We start from the raw sequence: 19315 nt of genomic DNA, 5'->3' as shown, positions 1-19315 counted from the left end.
AAAAAAATAGTTGAGCGTTTGTTGACAGACCCAAAACCTCCAACAAAAAAGCTCATTTTCATTCCTCGTATTTTTTTTTTTTCAAAATATAACAGCGTCTTATTATATGAAAAGAAAAAAATAATAATTCAATCTCAAACTTAAATATCTTTTTTAAGGTTTCTTTATTATTAGGTCAAGAGGCAGAAGAGTCATTTTCATTCCTCATATTAGACATTCAGACGGATATCCGAATGCGTTCGGCACAATTTTTTATAAGAAACGCAATCTCGCTGGGTTCCGTCTGAAACCAAATGGAGCCTTTAAACCAGCAGATTCTGTTTGTTAACTTTCAATATCGATAAAAGAAAAATAAAATCAACAAAATCAACCCTTAGATCGACCCCTTTTTTTTTTTTTTTTTCCGGAATATTTACTTTATTTGTATTTTTAAAAGGGTTTTGGTAACCGATGTTTCGAGCTTAGTTAAGGTTTTATTATTACAATAATTTTATTTATAACAAAATCTTCTCTAAAAAAACTAATATGTTGTTACTGGCGACATTGTTGAAGTGGATTAACTACAAAGCAAACTGCTCTGCTTTTATCTGTCATTCATTGGTTCTTGTTTTGAACGTTGAAACTAAAGATGAAAAAGTTGAGATATCATCCAGAAACAAGTCAAGGATTAATAAAAAAATTCACGGTTGCTGAAGTCATGTCCATGAAAACTCCGGAGGAAAATTTTTCAGTAATTAATGAAAAAGTCAATTACCCTCCCAAACTAAACTTTTACTCGTAGATTTAATTTGGAAAATTGTGGAACGTCACATAACCCACTCACCAAACGCCAGTTTCGCCAAATAAATCCAGTAGCCTACCCTACCAAATTATCCACTCTTTAGACTTTTAATACTCCAATATAAGTACGACGCAAATGCATACGTAATTAAATTTATTATGTTTAAGTCAATTAATTAACAATCAACTTAGTTAATGTTTAGTTAACACAATTATAATTTTTTATGTTACTTAAATCAAATATATTCAAATAATCATGTCATTTACTATAAAAAAAAATATCTCACATTCATCGAATGAATAACTCATTTAAAGTATTATGATTATTTAATCAAAACAATCATTTTAAAATTTGATCATTTGACATATAATTTATTTATAATCATTAAATACAACTTACACATATTTAAAATCATTAAATATAACTAATCATTACTCACATTGATCATTTTTGAATTATACACAAATATTTTATCAATGATCAATATCTCAATCAAATCACTATTTTTCAATCTCATACATAAAGTAATTAAAAGATCAAATAACTACACTATGAGCTTTTTCCTCTATTGAAAGCTTTCACCACATTCCCCACTATTCTCAGCCTCTTTTCTTCTTTCCTTGTTTACTTCCTTCAGGAATTTAATTGTCTTGATTGTGGAATACGTCTCTGACTGTGTATTTCTAATTGCAAGTAAGAGCTATCATTTTCTTTTACTCCACCTCTTTCCTTCCGATGAAAACAATCCAAAAATATCATCAACAAAACTAAAACTTCATAGATTTTTTTTTTTTTGTTGGGTAAAGAAAAGAAAAGAAAGGGCTGGATTCCTATATATCCTAACAAATGAGTCTTTAATCCTTATCCTTGGGTGTCGAATCTATCTTTCGGTTTCTTGTTTATAACGTCCACGCAAGGAATTGGAAGCTTTTTCCTTTTTTTTTTTTAAATGGCATACCTTTTTCTTTTATTCGATCAATCTCTATCTTACACATCATATATCTTATCCTATCCAAAATTTTCAAAGGAAAAAGAATAACATTAATATTTGTAATCGTCAATGACAAACCTTTTTAACGAAGAGAGTAATAGTAGTAATTAATCAACCTAAGGTAATTTTAATCTATTCTATTGATTAAGTTCCTTTAAAAAAAATCATTTGATCTGATTTTTTTTAATCACTAGGAAACAGTGCTATATGATGTATAACCAAGTTGGCGGTGGTTGGATTATCTTATGTGATGGATGCGGTGGACCGCAAGTGATGGAGCAAGTACAATGTTATCGTCTGCCATTACATTGGTGGGTTGGTGCGAATGGCGATGTCTCCTAAGTTGATTCACGTGGCCTGCACTCCTATTCTACCGACAAAATATAGTGGAACACCTGTATATATATATATATATAAAGTGACGTTTATATTATATAATTTTTATTAATTTAAAATTTTATAATTAGATACTAGATCATATATCCCATTAAATAGTTGGATCTTTTAAACTAAAACCTTTATAGTTTAGATAATCAAAACGTTCAGTAAACTCGTACGTGACAAAAATGTTATTATCATTTTGACACAGCATAAAAAATGAAAATTTTTAAAAATTTATATGTTTTTAATTTAAAAAAAAGAAAAAAAAAAAGAAAAGAAAGAATGGGAAAGAGAGGGCGGAGGGAAGGGAAAGAGAGGAAGAAAGGAAAGAAGACGAGACGAGGTGGGCCGACGCCGAGAATTGGCCAGCACTGGGCAAATCAGCATATTTGCGTTGATCTCTTTAAATTTTTACATATGACTTGGGCTCCGCCTCAATTTTCGAAGCTCCAATGCTCAAAAATGGGACACTTGGACTGCTCTTTGCAGCTGATGCCTTCTGCATCTGATAATCTCTCTTTCTCTTAAAAATTTAGAAATGGGCTTTATTTTTTTTTCTTCACATTAATTTGTCAATATTATTGATGATTATCCATTAAATTGAACTTGAAAGTTAGAGAAGACAAAGTTGAAAGTTAGAGAAAATTCTGTTCCTTCGCATTCATAACTAAATGTGAAGAGCGCGCTTCAAAGGAAAATCCGCGGCGTAGTCTTTTTGACTTTTTTGGCAAAGCCAAAAAAGTGAAAAAATGTAGCTCAGCAGCCAAAAAATCTTGTAATACTACCTTCGCTGGAAAAAAAATTCAAAACAAGCGATTGGGATTTATATCTACCTCCGCGTTCGAGCGTGACTTTTTTTTTTCAAACAGAGAGCCCTTGTTTTTTGTCCTTTGAAAAACAGATAACTGTTGTTAATTTATTACTATCATTGTCTTTTTTTTTTTTGTTAGAAGGAATAGTGATTTATACATATTTATATTTGTCTTTTTACATGAATTTTTTAAATTTATAATAAGATTAATTTTAATAAAATTAAAAAAAATGATAATAAAATTAATTAATGTAATTAAAAATAATGATAAACTATGTATTTGAAAGTAAATGTAGTAATAATAATATGAAATATAATGAGTAAAAAAATAATAATTTGAAATATTAAATTAAAATTTATATAATATAATTTATAGTATATGTTTGATATTTTTAAATTAATAAATAATTATAAAGTATTAAAATTATTTTATGTAAAATAACGTTTACGTTAATAAAATAAAAATTAGTAAAATTATTTTACATAAAATAATATTTTTGTTATTAAATAGTTAAAAAGATTTTATTTATATTTTGATGTTATTTAACATTTAAAATCTTTAAAATTTTATTTAATAACTACTGATGTATTATTTTATATTAAAATAATATATTTAAGATTTTAAATAATAGTTTAGGGGTATTTCAAAAAATAATATATATTTAAGGGTAAAAAGTGAAAAAAACAAAATAGACAAAAATAGAATGTAAATTTTAGACGTAATAATAATACTGTAGTCATGTATAGATAATGCCAGGGTAAAATAATTATGGTAAGTCCAACGGTGACGACAATATTGTCCACGAGTATCACAATGTCACTGAGTTCACCGAACAAATAAAGCTCTGGTCCCGATTCAAGGGATATGGTGCGATTAAAATACCCAATTGTATACTGTGCCGTGCCTCTGTTTGAATCCAAAGGACATGGTCCATTTGGTAACTAACTTTTAGTTTGATTTAGTTTGGGTGGGAAAAACTTAAGTTTTAGAGGTGAAGTTGGTGAAATTTTTTATTAAAATAATTAAATAATAAATTAAAATTAAAAAATTTTATTATATAAATTAAATATATAAAATTTAAAATTTTTTTAATAAATATATATTTTTAAATAAATAATTTTTATAAAAGTTATAAATAATATTTTTAATAAAATTATTAGATATTATTAATCTTAAATTCTACCGGTCGGTGTATTTTTAATGTCAAAGAGGCTCCCAGTTTTTCTATGTCCAACAGCAGGCCAGGGTTAAGTACGGCTCTTTCCTCCCATTTCGTCTCGTGTCCGGTTGTTGCTGCGTAATATATCCTCTCCTTTTGTTTCTCATCAAAAGACTCTGTTTCTGTTCAATGGAGTGTGGGTTCGCTGTGGTTGGCGAGAATATTCTCTCTACTCTCCTTGGGATATTATCGGAGGAACTGGCAGCCCCTATGTTTCTGGAGTTTGCTCGCAAAGAAAATGTCCATACCCATCTCAAGAAATGGGAGACCATTCTTTTCAAGATTCAGGCAGTCCTGGAAGATGCAGAGGAAAAGCAATTCACTGATCGGTTCATCAAGATATGGCTTCACGATCTCAAAGACTTGGCCTACGATATTGAAGATGTGCTGGATGACTTTTCCACTTTAGCTCTGCGTCAAAAGTCCAAGGAACGGAGTCAAACAATCACCACCAAGATACGGAAATATATTTCTTCCTTTTTTGATCAATTTGCTTTTAATTATAAAATAGCATCTAAAATAAAGGAAATAACTGAAAGATTGCAAGATGTTGTTAAACAAAAAGATGATCTTGGTTTGATGGAAGGTATTGGGGGTAGCCGTTATAGAATGCTGCGAAGAATGCCCTCTACTTCTTTGGTGAATGAATCATTTGTTTTCGGGAGGGACAAAGACAAAGACCTTATTGTTAATCAACTTTTTAGGGAGGAAGAATCATGTGATGGTGGGATTTCTGTGATTCCTATAGTTGGAATGGGAGGGTTGGGCAAAACTACTCTTGCCCAGCTCGTTTATAATGATGCCAGAGTTGAGACCTTCTTTAAATTGAGAGCTTGGGTTTGTGTTTCTGAGGAATTTGATATTGTTAGGGTGATGAAGACTTTGTTAGAATCCTTGACTTCAAGGGCTTCTGATGTGAATGACTTGAACGAGCTGCAACGTAGAGTTAAGGACCAACTATCTAAGAAGAGATTTCTGATAGTTCTAGATGATGTTTGGAACGAGAACTATAATGATTGGATGGTTCTTCGTAGTCCTTTTGAAGTAGGTTCTTGGGAAAGTAAAATCATTGTTACAACCCGTAATCAAGGAGTTGCGTCAATAATGGGAACTGTTTCTGTTTACCATTTGAAAGAAATGTTGCATGATCATTGTTTGTCTTTGTTCACACAACATGCTTTGGGGAGTACAAATTTTGATAATTATCCTAATCTGAAGGTAATTGGTGAGGCAATTGTGAAAAGGTGTAAGGGCTTGCCATTGGCTGTGAAAACCCTTGCAGGCCTATTGCGCTGCAAGTTAGATTATCAGGAATGGGAAGATATACTGAATAGCAAGATATGGGATTTGCCAGAAGACAATAGTGACATTCTGCCAGCCTTGAGGTTGAGCTACCATTATCTTCCTTTTCATTTGAAACAATGTTTTGCTTATTGTTCAATATTCCCCAAGGACTATGAATTCGACAAGGATGAAGTAGTTCAGTTATGGATTGCTGAAGGTTTTATCCATCAACCAAAGGGAATGAAGCAGGTGGAAGACTTAGGTTCTGAGTATTTTCGTGATTTATTTTCGAGGTCCTTTTTTCAACAATCAAGTGTTAGAAAATCATGTTATATAATGCATGACCTTATTAATGATTTAGCTCAATTTGTTGCTGGGGAAGTTTGCTTTAGGTTGGAGGACAAGATTAAAAGCAATGGGCAATGCTATGTTTCCAAGAGGGCTCGCCACTCCTCATTCATTCGTCAGAAGTATGATGTCCTGAGGAAATTTGAATCCTTCTACAAAACAAAAAGCTTAAGAACATTCCTAGCATTACCTGTCTCCGGGCCTGATCTGGAAGTAGAATGCTATTTAACTAATTCATTATTCCAAGACCTGCTGCCAAAACTCAGATGCTTAAGAGTATTATCTTTGAGTGGTTATTGCATAAGTGAGTTGCCAGATTCTATCGGTGATCTCAGTCATTTAAGATACCTGAATCTTTCTCGCACTAGAATTAGATGCTTACCTGAGTCACTGGGTGCTCTCTGCAATTTGCAGACATTAAAATTGAGTGGGTGTAAGAAACTTGCTAAATTGCCTCGAGGAATGGGGAATCTAATCAGCCTCCATTATCTTGATATTGCTGATACTGAAAATATGAGGGAAATGCCTCTTCATATAGGAAATTTGATCAATCTCAAGAATCTGTCAAAGTTTGTTGTGGGAAAAAGCAATGGGCATGGGATAAGAGAGTTGAAAGGCTTGTCTAATCTTCGAGGGCAGCTTTCTTTATTTGAGTTGCAAAATGTGGCAGAGATTCAAGATGTAAGGGTTGCCAATCTAAAGGGGAAATGTGGACTTGATGAGTTAGTCCTGAAATGGAGAAATGATCCTAAGGATATTCAGAGCGAAGTAGATGAATTTGATGTTCTCGATATGCTAGAACCCCATCAAAACCTAAAGAAGCTCAGCATATTGTTTTATGAAGGAACAAAGTTTCCATCTTGGATTGGGAGTCCTTCATTTGTTAATATGATGTACATAAATATCTATGATTGTTCAAAAGTGAAATCATTACCATCACTTGGGAGATTACCTTTCCTCAAGGATTTGCACATTGAGGGAATGAGCGGAGTAAGTCTGGTGGGTTCTGAATTTTATGGGGTTACTTCTTGCTCTGATAGGCTCTTTCCATCCTTAGAGACCCTAACATTTGGAGAAATGTTGAAGTGGGAGAATTGGTCTCAACCTCAGGGGTTTGAAGCTGCAGAAAAGAAATTCCCTCAACTTTATGAGCTTGTGTTGCGGAATTGTCCAGAGTTAGTCGGGGCTGTGCCCAACCTGATTACTTCCCTTGAAAAGCTTTCCATTTGTGAGTGTCCACAGCTTGCAGACTCATTTCTGAGCCTCCCATCTCTCCGTGAATTGAATTTAGAGCAATGTGATGAGCGATTTCTTACAAGTTTCATGGACCTCACTGCTCTCACTAGGTTGAAAATTGAGAACATTTCAAATCTTTCAAGCTTACCCAAAGGCTTCTCATGTTTCGTATCACTTGAAGTTCTTGAAGTTGAAGATTGTGGTGGACTGACATCCCTATGGGAAAAGGGTGCCAGATTAGGAAACCTTTCTTGTTTGAAGCGTTTGGCAGTCATGAAGTGTCCTAAACTGTTGTGGCTGATCGATGAAGAGGAAAAGCTGCCCTCCAGCCTAGAGTATCTGGAAATAGAAGATTGCACTAACCTGGAGAAGCTTCCAAATGGGCTACAAAATCTTAGATCATTGAAAGATTTTAGTGTTAAATGGTGCCCCAAACTATTGTCTTTTCCAAAGAGAAGTTTTCCGTCTCTGCTAAAAAATCTAGTAATCTTGGGATGCGAGTCTTTAGAGTCTTTACCTGAGGGACTGGTGCAAAATGGTAACAGCAGCATTACTCGATATCATCTTGAAAACTTGGAGATTCTTGGATGTCCATCTCTCAGATTGTTTCCAACTGGTGAGTTACCAGCTTCTCTTAAGCACCTTGAGATTTGGGATTGCATTAAATTGAAGTGTATTCCTGAGAGATTGCTGCAGAACAATAGGTCACTTGAATTCATTCGTATTGGAAACTGCAAAATTCTGAAAGCCTTACCTCAGTGCCTGTGCAGATTTGAACGACTCACTGAGTTGCATGTAAATCAATGCTCTTCCTTGGAGTATTTCCCACAAAGTGGGTTGCCTATCCATAACCTCAGAACGGTCTTAATCTCCAACTGCGTGAATCTCAAGTCCCTACCCAATAAGATGCATGACCTCACATCTCTGCAATATCTGACGATATTTGGTTGTCCAGGTGTAAAATCCTTTCCGGAAGGTGGTTTTCCCCCAAACCTGCTATCACTTTCTATATGGGGTTGCAAGCAACTCAAGCTACCCTTTGCAATGTGGCACTTGAACAAGCTCATATCTCTTAAAGACTTAAATGTTGGAGATTTTGATCCAGATATGATTTCCTTTCCAGAAGACTCTACCATTCCCCCAAATCTTGTCCACCTCCGTATCCAGAGTCTACCTAATCTGAAATCTCTATCCAACGGGCTCCAGGACCTTGTTTTTCTTGAAGCATTGGATGTTTGGGATTGCCCTAAGCTCCAGTACTTGCCAAAGGATGGCCTGCCTATCATACTTGGTGTGCTTCAAATCAGAAATTGCCCTTTTCTAGAAAAAGAATGCATAGATGAGAAAGGTGCATATTGGCCAATTATTTCTCACCTTCCTCGTGTGAGGATAAATTATGATGACATCTCGAACTTAAGCAGATTGAGTTCCTGAATGGACTGAAAAAGCCAAATGCTAATATCTCTTACTGTTCAACAAGGTAAATCCTAGTCAGTTCGAGCAGCTCCTCTGGCCCTTAAGTTGGCACGTATTTACTGAAACATATTCCCGCTGTACATTTTAGGTAAAGAAGATTTAGAAATGATTTATGCTAATGCAGATAACAGATAAGGAATATGTTGCATGACATAGTTGCCCTTTAGAAGAAAGGGTAAGATGAAAGGTTTACTTAATCAACATACTCATCAAAAGATTCTCATAGTAGCTTTAGTTTTACATTTTGAAATTAATTAGATGTATCTATTATCCGTCTCCTTCCCTGCCCCTATCCTAGGTCGCATTAAGCCTCTAGCGTTATCACTTCCTACCTAACCTTATTGTTTTGTCAATGTCATTACTTGGTTTGTCACAGAGTGAATAATAATCAGTAACATTTCCCATCACTAGCTTTAGCAACATGATCTCTCTGTTTGGTTACTGATTGCAGGTTTGATCATCTTTGCTCCTAAAGAAATGGCCGACTATTGTACTCAGGGGATCATTTACTAAGTGGTATCTTCTATGTAGTGAGATTGAGAAGAAAACCATCAATTTTAGCTCGTAACTCAGAACAACTTTCCCAGGATTCTGAATTTGCAGCTACCTTCTGTTTGTATGTAATGAAGAAAGTTTCAGAGTTCAGACAATTTGCATTTTCTCTGTTGAGAAATCCTCTGTCAGTGCCACTTAGGTATGGCCATTGGCATCATACTTCTTTTTTGGTATGAGTAAGCTTGCTTTCTGTTGTCAGCACACACTTAATCACTTGAAGCAAAATGTATTTGAAAAGAGAGAGAAAATTTCTCTCTAATATTACAATGTGTATAACATGCCTTTCTTATTTAGAACTCTCATGCTCCTTGAGTCCTTGATTAGCATATTATATATTATATATTATATATTTTGCTGCTTTACAATTTGGAGCGAAGAAGATAAGAAGCAAATTATACTAGTAATTGTGCAACCAGTGTTGCAGTTAACTCAGATGAGCATGCTCTATGACATGATATCCCTTAGACGAAAGGGTAAATAAAAATATGGGCTCAAGGAGCATGCTAGTAAAATGATTATTGCAGGATTTTTTTTCCCCTAAGGTTCACGTTCTGGCAATAACTAGCTGAGGTATTTATTAAATAGTTTAAAAGATGTTTTTCAAGCTTCTGAATAGGTTGTACCAAACCACACCCACCCCCCCCCCCCCCCAAAAAAAAAAAAAACACTATTATGGTATTGTCCTACATCTCCACATCTGTTTGTTATGTTATCTTTATCATACCTTGAAGTCAACTAATTCAATATAACTTCCCAACTGCCTTATTGAAAATTTGAAGCATGATCTCCATCTTGGTTATGGATTGCAGTTCAACCATCTTTAATCCATGTCAAAGGAACAGGTGGCTACCATTTGAAAATCGGATGCTAAGAGGAATCTTCTTCCAAAGCAGTGATATTTGGAGGAATCCGTAGATCATGAGACTAAATCCCATGAAGGTATTTCCTGAAAATAGCCAACACTCCTAGCATGCAAAGTTGCAGATACTTTCTATTCACGTATAATGATGATGCTTGAAGGTTCAAGCTGTGCTTTCTCTGTTAAGGAAAATTGAGCAACCCTCCTCAACATCATTTAGCTACACCCATTGACAGCAGAATTCTTTAACAGTAGGCAAGCTCTCAGATAGCCCAAAAAAAGGGTAAAGATTTGAGTCTAAACACTTACATAGCACTAGAAAATAAATTTTCAATCTTCTATCACCATGGCAAATAAATGTGCATTCTAGTATTGAATTCTAATGCTGTTTTACATATCAATGACATATTTACTACTGTTCACAGGTTGATGATGGTAGAAATAAAAGCAAATTATGTTAATGAAACTGTTCTTCGATTCTTACCCGGCAGCCTCTTATGCCAATATTTTGGATGAAGCTCTGGAGATTCTGTTCCCCCTACAGTAATATTGGCAGATATGCATTTTCCTCTCTGATCTTTTGTTAGAATCAGAGCTATATAAGTGGGGTAATCACCATAGTTGATTAGTAGCTGCTCTGTCATTACAATCTGGAAAGTATGAATCATAAAAGATGTGCATTATTTTATGCTAATAGAAGTTCATCGCTTTAGTTTTTATACGTTGTCAGTGTGCATTGTTTTGTGCTTGCAAGTCTATGCATGAATGAAAGCACACAGAATTTCTTTCTATTTGTTTCTGTTTAGTCTTTCTATAGGCAAAAAAAAAAAAAAAAATTTACAATTTAAAGAAGTCCTCAAATAAATTAATGTGAACCTTGACGAAAAAGAAACAAAAGATGATCCTAATCCACTACTGCGTTAATTGTGGGTTTTGGATGCATCATGCAGTTGCAGACAATTGTTTCCTATTTGAAATCTACTAATATGGTTACATCTCTCTCACCTACTGCATATATGTACGTCACTCTCTAAACAGCCAGTAAGAAGCTTTACTAACGTTATTAAAATTTATACCTGATTCACCATAAATTTTCAGTCTATTTCAAGACAAGGGATGTGGGATATGATGGGCCAGTATTTTCCTCTCTCCTTTACGCACTTGTCTTGTAAAACAGGACAGCCAGAGATGCACAGTCGTCCAAGTGAGGCCGGTAGGCCTGTCTTTGGTAGAAATCGGAATTTACGGCAGCCTTTAATGTGCAGTTCTTCGAGAGCTATGAGATTTTCCAGTCCCCTTGATAGAGATTCCAATTTCTGGAGGCTTTCTATGCAAAGATTGGTTACAGTCGAAGGGAGCATCACGCCCTCATCATCTGGAAAGGAAACCATATCTGCAGCAGGGCATGAACCAACAATTTTTATTTCTGTAAGACAATTCATTTTTTCCAGTCCCCAATATGACATTGGCTGCTTCAGATTTTTACAATTTCGGATCTCAAGTGAAGTTATGTTGGGTGGCAAACCACCGTCTGGAATGGATGTGAGAGCCACACAGTCAGAAAAACTCAATTCTTGAAGGGAGGTGAGGTTCTGCATCTGGTTTAGCAGCGCCCTGAGATTCTGACAATTGGATATGCGGACAATTTTAAGATTGGGGATCGACAACCCACTTTCCAGGACGGATTCTAAAGCAGGACAATCACTTATACACAAATATTCAAGATGAAATGCCCTATTCTCGTTATCATCACGTCGCACTATTCCATCCCGAAGAGACTGTATATTTCTGCAGTTTTCTATTCTCAACCTCTTCAGTGCCAAGGGCAACTTGCCAGTTGGTAAAGATTTTAGAGAAGGACATCCTACAATCTCCAACTCTTCAAGAAGGCAATGGTGGGTGCTGCAGCCATTCGTTCCAAACGTGTCAGGCAATGACTCCAGAGCCTTGCAGTCACGGATTTTAAGGTACTTTAGTGTATAGGGCAACCCTGTTGCTGGCAAGGACACAAATTTTTGGCAGCTTTCAATCCTGAGATCTTTAAGAGATGAGAAGCGGCATAGCGCTTGCTCTTCTCCGACCAAGGATACAAGCTCGGGACAATTCTTTATTACTAAAGTCTCTAGCCGAGGCAGGTTTTCTAATTCTGATGCATTCCTCCACAAACACGCAAGTTCACTGCAACCTTCAATCTCTAGAACTTCAAGTTTCACAAAGGCCTTTGTGAGCTCCTCAGTTAAGCAAGTAAGGCCTGAAATTCTCTTAACTTTCAATTTGGTGATGGGGCTATGATCAACCATACTTCTAAGGATTACGTCACTACTGTCTTCAATAGTCAATTCACCTAAGCATGAGAAGCTTGAAGGTGAATTCATTAACCGTGGGCATTTTTTAACATCTAGTTTTACCAGAGAACAATGGGTTCTTGGTAACGTTCCAGCTAATTGGGGACAGTCGTGCAGTATAAGCTCGCGAAGAATAGGGAAAACTTCTACATTAACCACAAATGGAATCCATTCCTTCCATTTTGGCATTTTCTCAAACTTCAAGAACTCCAAAGATGGAAAAGCCTTGACATAAGGAGAAGCCACCTCGTAAAATTCACGGCCCAAACTTTCCACTGCATGCATGCCTCTTATATTCAAGATTCTAAGTAATGGTAGTCGCCCGAGTGGTGGCAAGGATTCGCAATTTATACAGCCATAGAGGTCTAGCTGCTCTATGTTAGCGAAAGAAGGATTCCCTACCCAAGAAGGGAACTTTTTATCTCCATAATGTGAAAAGGACAGCCGTTGGAGATCTTTTGGAGGGTTAAGTGACTCAAGGACCTGCATTTGGTTGTGTCCGTCTATACCATCATCATCGCTCCATTCCAGGGCTAACTCCTTCAGTCCGTGCTTTTGCTTTAAGTTGGCAATCCTTGCATCCTGAATATTCACCACGTTATGCAGCCTTAAAATGGAAAGCTGACCTTGTAGATGAGGCAAATCCCTTAACTCTCTTAACATCAACCCTCCAGCTTTCCCGACAATAAATTTGGGCAATACCCGGAGACTAGTCAAATTTCCTAGCCCTAATGGCATCTCTTGAAGTTTGGGAGTATCCCTGATGTCAAGATGACGCAAATTAATCAGTCTCCGAATTTCACCAGGCAAAGCAGTAAGTTCTCTGCACTGGTTTAATATTAACATTTGTAACTGGTAAAGTTTACAAACTGATTCAGGCAGCAATCTTATTGCAGTTTTAGACAAATTAAGGCACCGCAAATGCTTCAAATCACCGATCGAATTTGGTAGCTCTGCAATGAAATAGCCACTCAAGGATAACACTCTTAAGCATTTTAATTTTGGCAGCAATTTGTGCAATACCTTACAACTTATATAGCAATAGTTTCTCTGACACGATCTCGGCAATGCTAGGAAAGACCGAACACCCTTCATTTTGTCGAAGATCTCAAACCTTTGTGAGAAATCGTATAGTTGAGGAATGAATGACACATGGCGAGCCTTTTCAAAAAAAGGTTGGCCATCATCAATTTGCGGTTCATGCTCCATATTAAAACACAAATCCTTGGCAACGGATTGAGCAAGATCAACAATGAGGTCATGCATTACAAACAGCGATTTGTTATTATTTGACTGTTGAAAAAATGACCTTGATAGCAGATCAGAAAAGTACCGGCCACCTAAGTCTTCTAGTTGCTTATTCTCTTTTGATTGCACAAAACCCCCTGCTATCCATAAAAGAACCAACTCATCTCTATCAAATTCATAGTCCTTTGGAAATAAAGAGCAATAGGCAAAACATGGCTTCAAATGAGAAGGGAGGTGATGATAGCTCAATCCTAAAGCTGGGAAAATGCCTCCTTTCTCTTCTGTCTGATCCCACATCTTGCTCCTGGATACAGCTTCCCAGTCTTTGTAGGCCAGCTTGGTACGCAGGAGGCTTGCCAAAGTTTTTACTGCCAAAGGCAACCCCTTGCATTTCTTCACTATTTCTTCGCCAATTTCTTTCAGTTGTGGATGCCCGTCAAAATTTTTGCTTCCCAAAGCATGCCAGGCTAAAACTGACAAACAATCATTATATGCCAACTCTTTTAAAGGATAAGCAAGTACAGTACCTGTTATTTGTGAAACATATAGATTGCGAGTCGTGATGATGATTTTGCATCCCGAGTTCTCAACTTCAAAAGGACGGATAAAGAGACTCCAACCTTCCTCGTTCTGATGCCAAACATCATCTAAGACTAGTAAAAGTTTCTTCCCTGATAGCGCCTCCTTTAGCTTGAGATGAAGCAAATTCAGGTCATTGATATCACAAATTTCAGAAGTGACAGCCTGTAAAATGGCTTTTGTGACCTTTATGACGTCAAAATCTTCTGAAACATAGATCCAAGCTTGTAAGTCAAAAAAACCTTTGACTTTATCATCATTGTAAACCAGCTGAGCAAGAGTGGTCTTGCCAATGCCTGCCATGCCAGTTATGTTAATCACAGGGACTTGAGCTTCACTTGTATTCTCATCTAGTAAAAATTCAAGTATGGCTTCCTTATCTTTCCCCCTGCCGCAGTGGTTGACTTCATTGACTAAAGACGTTGTAGGCAGTCTTTGAAGATCTCTTGCTTTTTTGGCCCTTCCTCCGACATTGTCTCCTAAGTCCAGGTTGCTCCTTTGGGTTACAATCTCCTCCAGCCTTTTGCTGATCTCCTTTATCTTTGACCCCATCTTGACATTAAACGTGACAGCACAACCTCTCAAACCAGTAGAGAAAAACTCTTTTACCTTACTAGTGCTGCTATGAGGTTTTGCTGTCCAATTTCGTCGCAAAGCTTCGTAGGTAAACTCCTCTAATATGTCCTCTACATCGTAAGCCAAGTCTCTTAGGTCATTCAGCCAGACTTTAACGCTCCTATTTGTTACTTGCTTCTCTTCTACATCAGTGAGAACTGCGTTGATAGTCTTCAATATCTTCTCCCACTTTTTGAGTTCAGCGTAAACTTTCTCCTTCTGGGCAAAATTCATCAAGTCAGAAGCGTTAAACTTATCAAGTAGCGCTTCAAACATAGTAGAGAAAAAATCTTCTCCGACTGCAGCTACTGCCTCCATGAGAGATAATAATAAGTATTTTGAAGAAACAAGTTGAGGAGTTCAAAATTAAAATCAATAGCTAGAAACGAAATGGAGAGAGAATAATCATCAGAAACATAACGAGACTATAGATAAGTTCATGTTTATGATTGATGGTGATTAATTAAGTCAAGCACCAAGTGTTCTGCACTATTTCTTTTCCTCCACTACTGAAACCAACTTCTTCTCCTTACCGAGTCCTTACATCATGCCCCACAGGGAAATTGTAAGGATCCTTCCTAGATTGATTGAGGTTAGCATCATATCAAGCGATCACGGGCAACAAAAAACAAGTCATCGAAGACCGACAAAAACAAAAGTAGAACTTCCTTGATTGGTTGTTATTTTTTTCCTCCTTTTCATTATATTAAGGATAGAAAAAGGCTTGTGGCTTGTGTAGCTAGGTAGCGCCAACTAAAGTCCGGTTGCTAGGTGTGGAAAAAATTTTTCTAACACGTTCAGTGCATTTGCTGAGTTGCTTTCTTTTCACAAGATATAGCAAGGAAATTACAATGCAGAAAAATTAATGAACCAAATTCCATCCTTTTTTCTCTCTATAATTAAAAGGTAAATACGTATTATAATTCAAACAAAAAGACATAACCTACTGGACTATGGACAGTATGTTTACAGAGAGTAGCAACAAAAAAAAATAACGGTCTGGACAAAGGAATCGTTGTACTTTGCAGTCTTCACTCTCGACCTGTTAACTCTGTTTTATTGAGGATGCAAATATATATATATATATATATATATATATATATATATATAAACTCAAGTTTAGTTCAGAAGTTTCTTTAAGATAGAATATTCATCAATTTTAAATTTCAATATTTATAATCTTATTTTTATGCAAATGTGTCCTTTGTGCTAAATTTTTTCTTTTTTCCAATTTGCATTCTTTTATTTCCTAAAAGATCGAGCCAAGCTAGAACTAGGAAACAGTGAACAGTAATCACGTAGTTCTTGGATTAATAAATTAAACCGTTTAATTAGCAAAAGAATAATTCATGAGGTATATATCAATTTCTATTAGAGTATAAAACCTTACTTTGAAAATCTCGGATTCAAATATTTAAAAAAAATGTGATGATTATATGAAGATAAAATTTTAAAATTGCACAAAGAATAATTATCCCTTTTAATATATTAGAAGATTAGTTTGAGAAGTTCCTCGAGTCCCCCGTTTCAGATTGGAAACTGAAGCTTAAATGCATAAGATTTGAATGTTAATTAATACATGTATCTTATAGTCACCGCAGGGATTTAAGTTTTTAGTGACATTTTTTTTAACGTTATAAACGTCACTAAAATATTTATAGTGTTTACAAAAAATGTCACTCAAAGTGTCGGTTACACACGTGTTGTAAAAAATAACTGTATTTTCAAAAAAATGCCTTAATAATAACAGTGTTTATATCTAAAATGTCATCATTTTAATGGCATTTCTATATTTGAGACGCCACTAAATTAGTGGTATTTTTATGAGAAAAATGTTATTGCTTTGGTGGTATTTATAATTGAAAATGCCGTTACTTTAGAGACGTTTGTATCTGAAAATACCTTTTATATTAGCGGTATTTGTATATTTGAAACACTTCTAATTTAGTGACATTTTTATGAGAAAAACGTCGTTGCTTTAGTAGTGTTTGTATAAAAAAATGCGACTTAACTAGCAGCGTTTGTTGGTAAGAACTTCGTTACTTTTAGTAATATTTTATGATACAAACATTATTAAATTATTCATTTAGCGACATTGTTGAACGCAAACGTCGTCATTATGTAACAATGTATTTTTTAAAATTTCTGTTAATAAATTTTATTTTTATTAAAGAGCTTAAATTCAGAAACTAAAATTAATATAAACTTAATTCATGTTTAAATATGTATCTAATTAATACAAAGTTTAATAATTAGTATAATAACATTCAAATATTTTTAATACATTAACAAAATAAAAATTAAAATGTATGAAATGGATGACTACATACATTTTGCTGGCTGCCAATTGATGAAGAAAATTTTTCACCTTGGTCACTAGCGTGCTCAAGAACCTACTGAATAATACCATATAATTTTTAACACTTCATTGTAAGCTTTTTTTATATTTAAAAATTTAAATATTTACTAAATATAATACTTGAGTTGGTGGAACACCAAAATCATTTTCTGAAAATTATTGTTGCACAAAATTCATAAGATGATTGAATCGATCATGCAACTACTGAAATTTTGTATGCTCTTACTCCATTCTAGCATGTTCCTCCTCAATTTTGGCATGCTTTTGTTCTTTTTCTGCTTCCATTTGCTGAAAATGTTGTTGCATAGTTTGCAACTCCCTTCTCAATATTGAAATGTCTCGCGAAGACTGACTTGCTAAGAATGTAAATTGCTAAGAGCTATGTCCATAGTAGGCAGATAGTGTTAGACCCAATCCAAGGCCTCAAACCCGTCCATGCCTTTTTCTTTTCAGTAACTTCATGAATATTCGATTTTTCATTTCTTGCATGTTGAAAAAATCATCAGATGCTACTTCAATCTCAGCAGCCATTTTCTCTTTCGCTTTCTTCTGTGAATTTGTCATATACAACTATCAAATTTAATGATTAATTGATAATATGTTTAAAAAAATAGATATTTACTTACTATTTAAATAGATGATACAAATTATCATAATTTCTTGTGTTTTAATATTCATATAAGATCCGTCTTTTTTGTGTTTGTTATGCAAAAAAGTTTCACACATCCAATTGTACCGCACATGTCATTCTTCTATACAAAAACATATGTTATTTGATATGATACATATCAATCGTAACTTATTCCTGCATATTAAGCCTATCAATCAAGTATTAAAATTTCAAATAATTTTAATCTCATGTATTTATATTTTGGCCCCGTAACAACACTATAATCTTAAACATACGCAAACAATAAAAGCATTTTGGGCTTTTACATATATCAATCATGGAAACCAAATTCAATTATTTTTTTTCGGTTTAATATCAATGATTGAAGCTATTCAATATGTTGAAAGCCATCCAAAAGTTTAATTTGTATATTTATCTTTTATATGTAAAAATAGTCCCAAATAGATATAAACGATAATTTTTCCTCCCATATCAACCGTAGAAACCAAGTTCAATCAATCAGACAAGTTTAATATCAAGTATTGAAGCTATCCAAACTGTTAAAATACAATAATAACAACAAATTTGTATTTTTACCTAAATATACGTAAACAATAACTTTTTATACATATCATCCATGTCAACTAAGTTTAAAACTTTCGATAAGTTTAATATCTTGTATTGAAACTATCAAAACTATTAAAACAGAACAATAACTATTAATTTGCATATTTACCTTTTAACGGCAAAAAAAGTTCATTTATTGAAATAAGTTTATTATCATAAGCTTACTATTTCTTTTTGCTTTCTTTCAAAACTTTTTGATCCACTTGTATGGCTATATTTCTATTGCTTTCTGCTACCAATCCAATCTATTCTTTTTTCTATCATAAAAAATAATTGCATATATGATAGAAATACAAATATTACCAACTTAAACCATAAAACACTTTCATCATTTCATTATACTATACAGAGTTATAAACTAGTACCTTTTCTTTTCTTGAGAACCAAAATCTAACTAATTGTTCATATTACCACCTAATCACATTACGGGATAAATTTTCCATCATCGCCTCTACAGTAGTATTTTGATCGAAATACTTATTCTTCAAACTATACTTATAATCTTTCCATTTCTTTCCCAATGACTTAAGCACAAATGAAATTGATATTTCAAGTACAAAGCTTGACTGTAATAATACAATAAGAAAAGTTTGAATAAGTAAACAAAATGTAAAATAAAAATTTTTTTATATCTAATTAATTATACTAATACCTCAATAAAGTTTAAAGCATCAGCCTTAACTTATTTTAGAACTTTATGCCATGTTTCATAATGAATAGGCAATTTCATTCAATTACGGGCTAGCATGCCTAGAAATCCAGCTAACAATTAAGCTTCTTCATAAATTGGTTACCTATCAGAGTTTGCAGACACTACAATATGCTCGTTAGGAGGTAGTGCAAACAATTCCTTCAAAGTTGTCTGGCCTCTGGTCCTCTGTTGATCATTGTTATCAACTGCAACAAATAAAAAATAAATTTGTAAAATCGTAATAGTTTTATCATTATACTCGAATTCAAAAATTAGGGTATATCATACCTGCATTCAAA

General features: G+C 34.5%; 2 protein-coding genes across 9 annotated transcripts; one reads left to right on the top strand and one right to left on the bottom strand.

Annotated features, from left to right (window-relative positions):
- The first annotated feature begins 3745 nt into the window (after positions 1 to 3745).
- On the top strand, positions 3746 to 11688 carry LOC111304515 (putative disease resistance RPP13-like protein 1). 5 transcript variants are annotated; one of them, XM_089749984.1, is made up of 5 exons: positions 3747 to 8532; positions 8980 to 9222; positions 9893 to 10022; positions 10104 to 10225; positions 10368 to 10663. In XM_089749984.1, the coding sequence occupies exon 1, from the start codon at positions 4314 to 4316 to the stop codon at positions 8484 to 8486; it is 4173 nt and encodes a 1390-aa protein (XP_089606110.1). In that variant the 5' UTR covers positions 3747 to 4313; the 3' UTR covers positions 8487 to 8532; positions 8980 to 9222; positions 9893 to 10022; positions 10104 to 10225; positions 10368 to 10663. The 5 variants fall into 5 exon arrangements, with proteins under 5 accessions (XP_089606109.1, XP_089606110.1, XP_089606112.1 ...); XM_089749983.1 differs by having other exon boundaries at positions 3746 to 8616; positions 9893 to 10225; XM_089749986.1 differs by lacking the exons at positions 10104 to 10225; positions 10368 to 10663 and adding an exon at positions 11120 to 11688.
- LOC111304516 (putative disease resistance RPP13-like protein 1) lies at positions 4455 to 15792 on the bottom strand. 4 transcript variants are annotated; one of them, XM_089749987.1, is made up of 5 exons: positions 11019 to 15792; positions 10427 to 10592; positions 7807 to 8603; positions 7570 to 7742; positions 6626 to 7445 (listed from the first exon to the last, which is right to left on the bottom strand). In XM_089749987.1, the coding sequence occupies exon 1, from the start codon at positions 15045 to 15047 to the stop codon at positions 11037 to 11039; it is 4011 nt and encodes a 1336-aa protein (XP_089606113.1). In that variant the 5' UTR covers positions 15048 to 15792; the 3' UTR covers positions 6626 to 7445; positions 7570 to 7742; positions 7807 to 8603; positions 10427 to 10592; positions 11019 to 11036. The 4 variants fall into 4 exon arrangements, with proteins under 4 accessions (XP_022756850.2, XP_089606113.1, XP_089606114.1 ...); XM_089749988.1 differs by having other exon boundaries at positions 6673 to 7445; positions 7570 to 7731; XM_089749989.1 differs by having other exon boundaries at positions 6679 to 7445; positions 7570 to 7731; positions 7807 to 8587.
- Positions 15793 to 19315: the final 3523 nt, after the last annotated feature.

Source organism: Durio zibethinus, chromosome 21, assembly GCF_047325235.1.
Source record: "Durio zibethinus cultivar Kanyao isolate XHJ-2024 chromosome 21, ASM4732523v1, whole genome shotgun sequence".
NCBI lineage: Eukaryota > Viridiplantae > Streptophyta > Magnoliopsida > Malvales > Malvaceae > Durio > Durio zibethinus.
The sequence above is the reverse complement of the archived record's forward strand: the minus strand, read 5'-3'. Positions and strand labels throughout refer to the sequence as shown.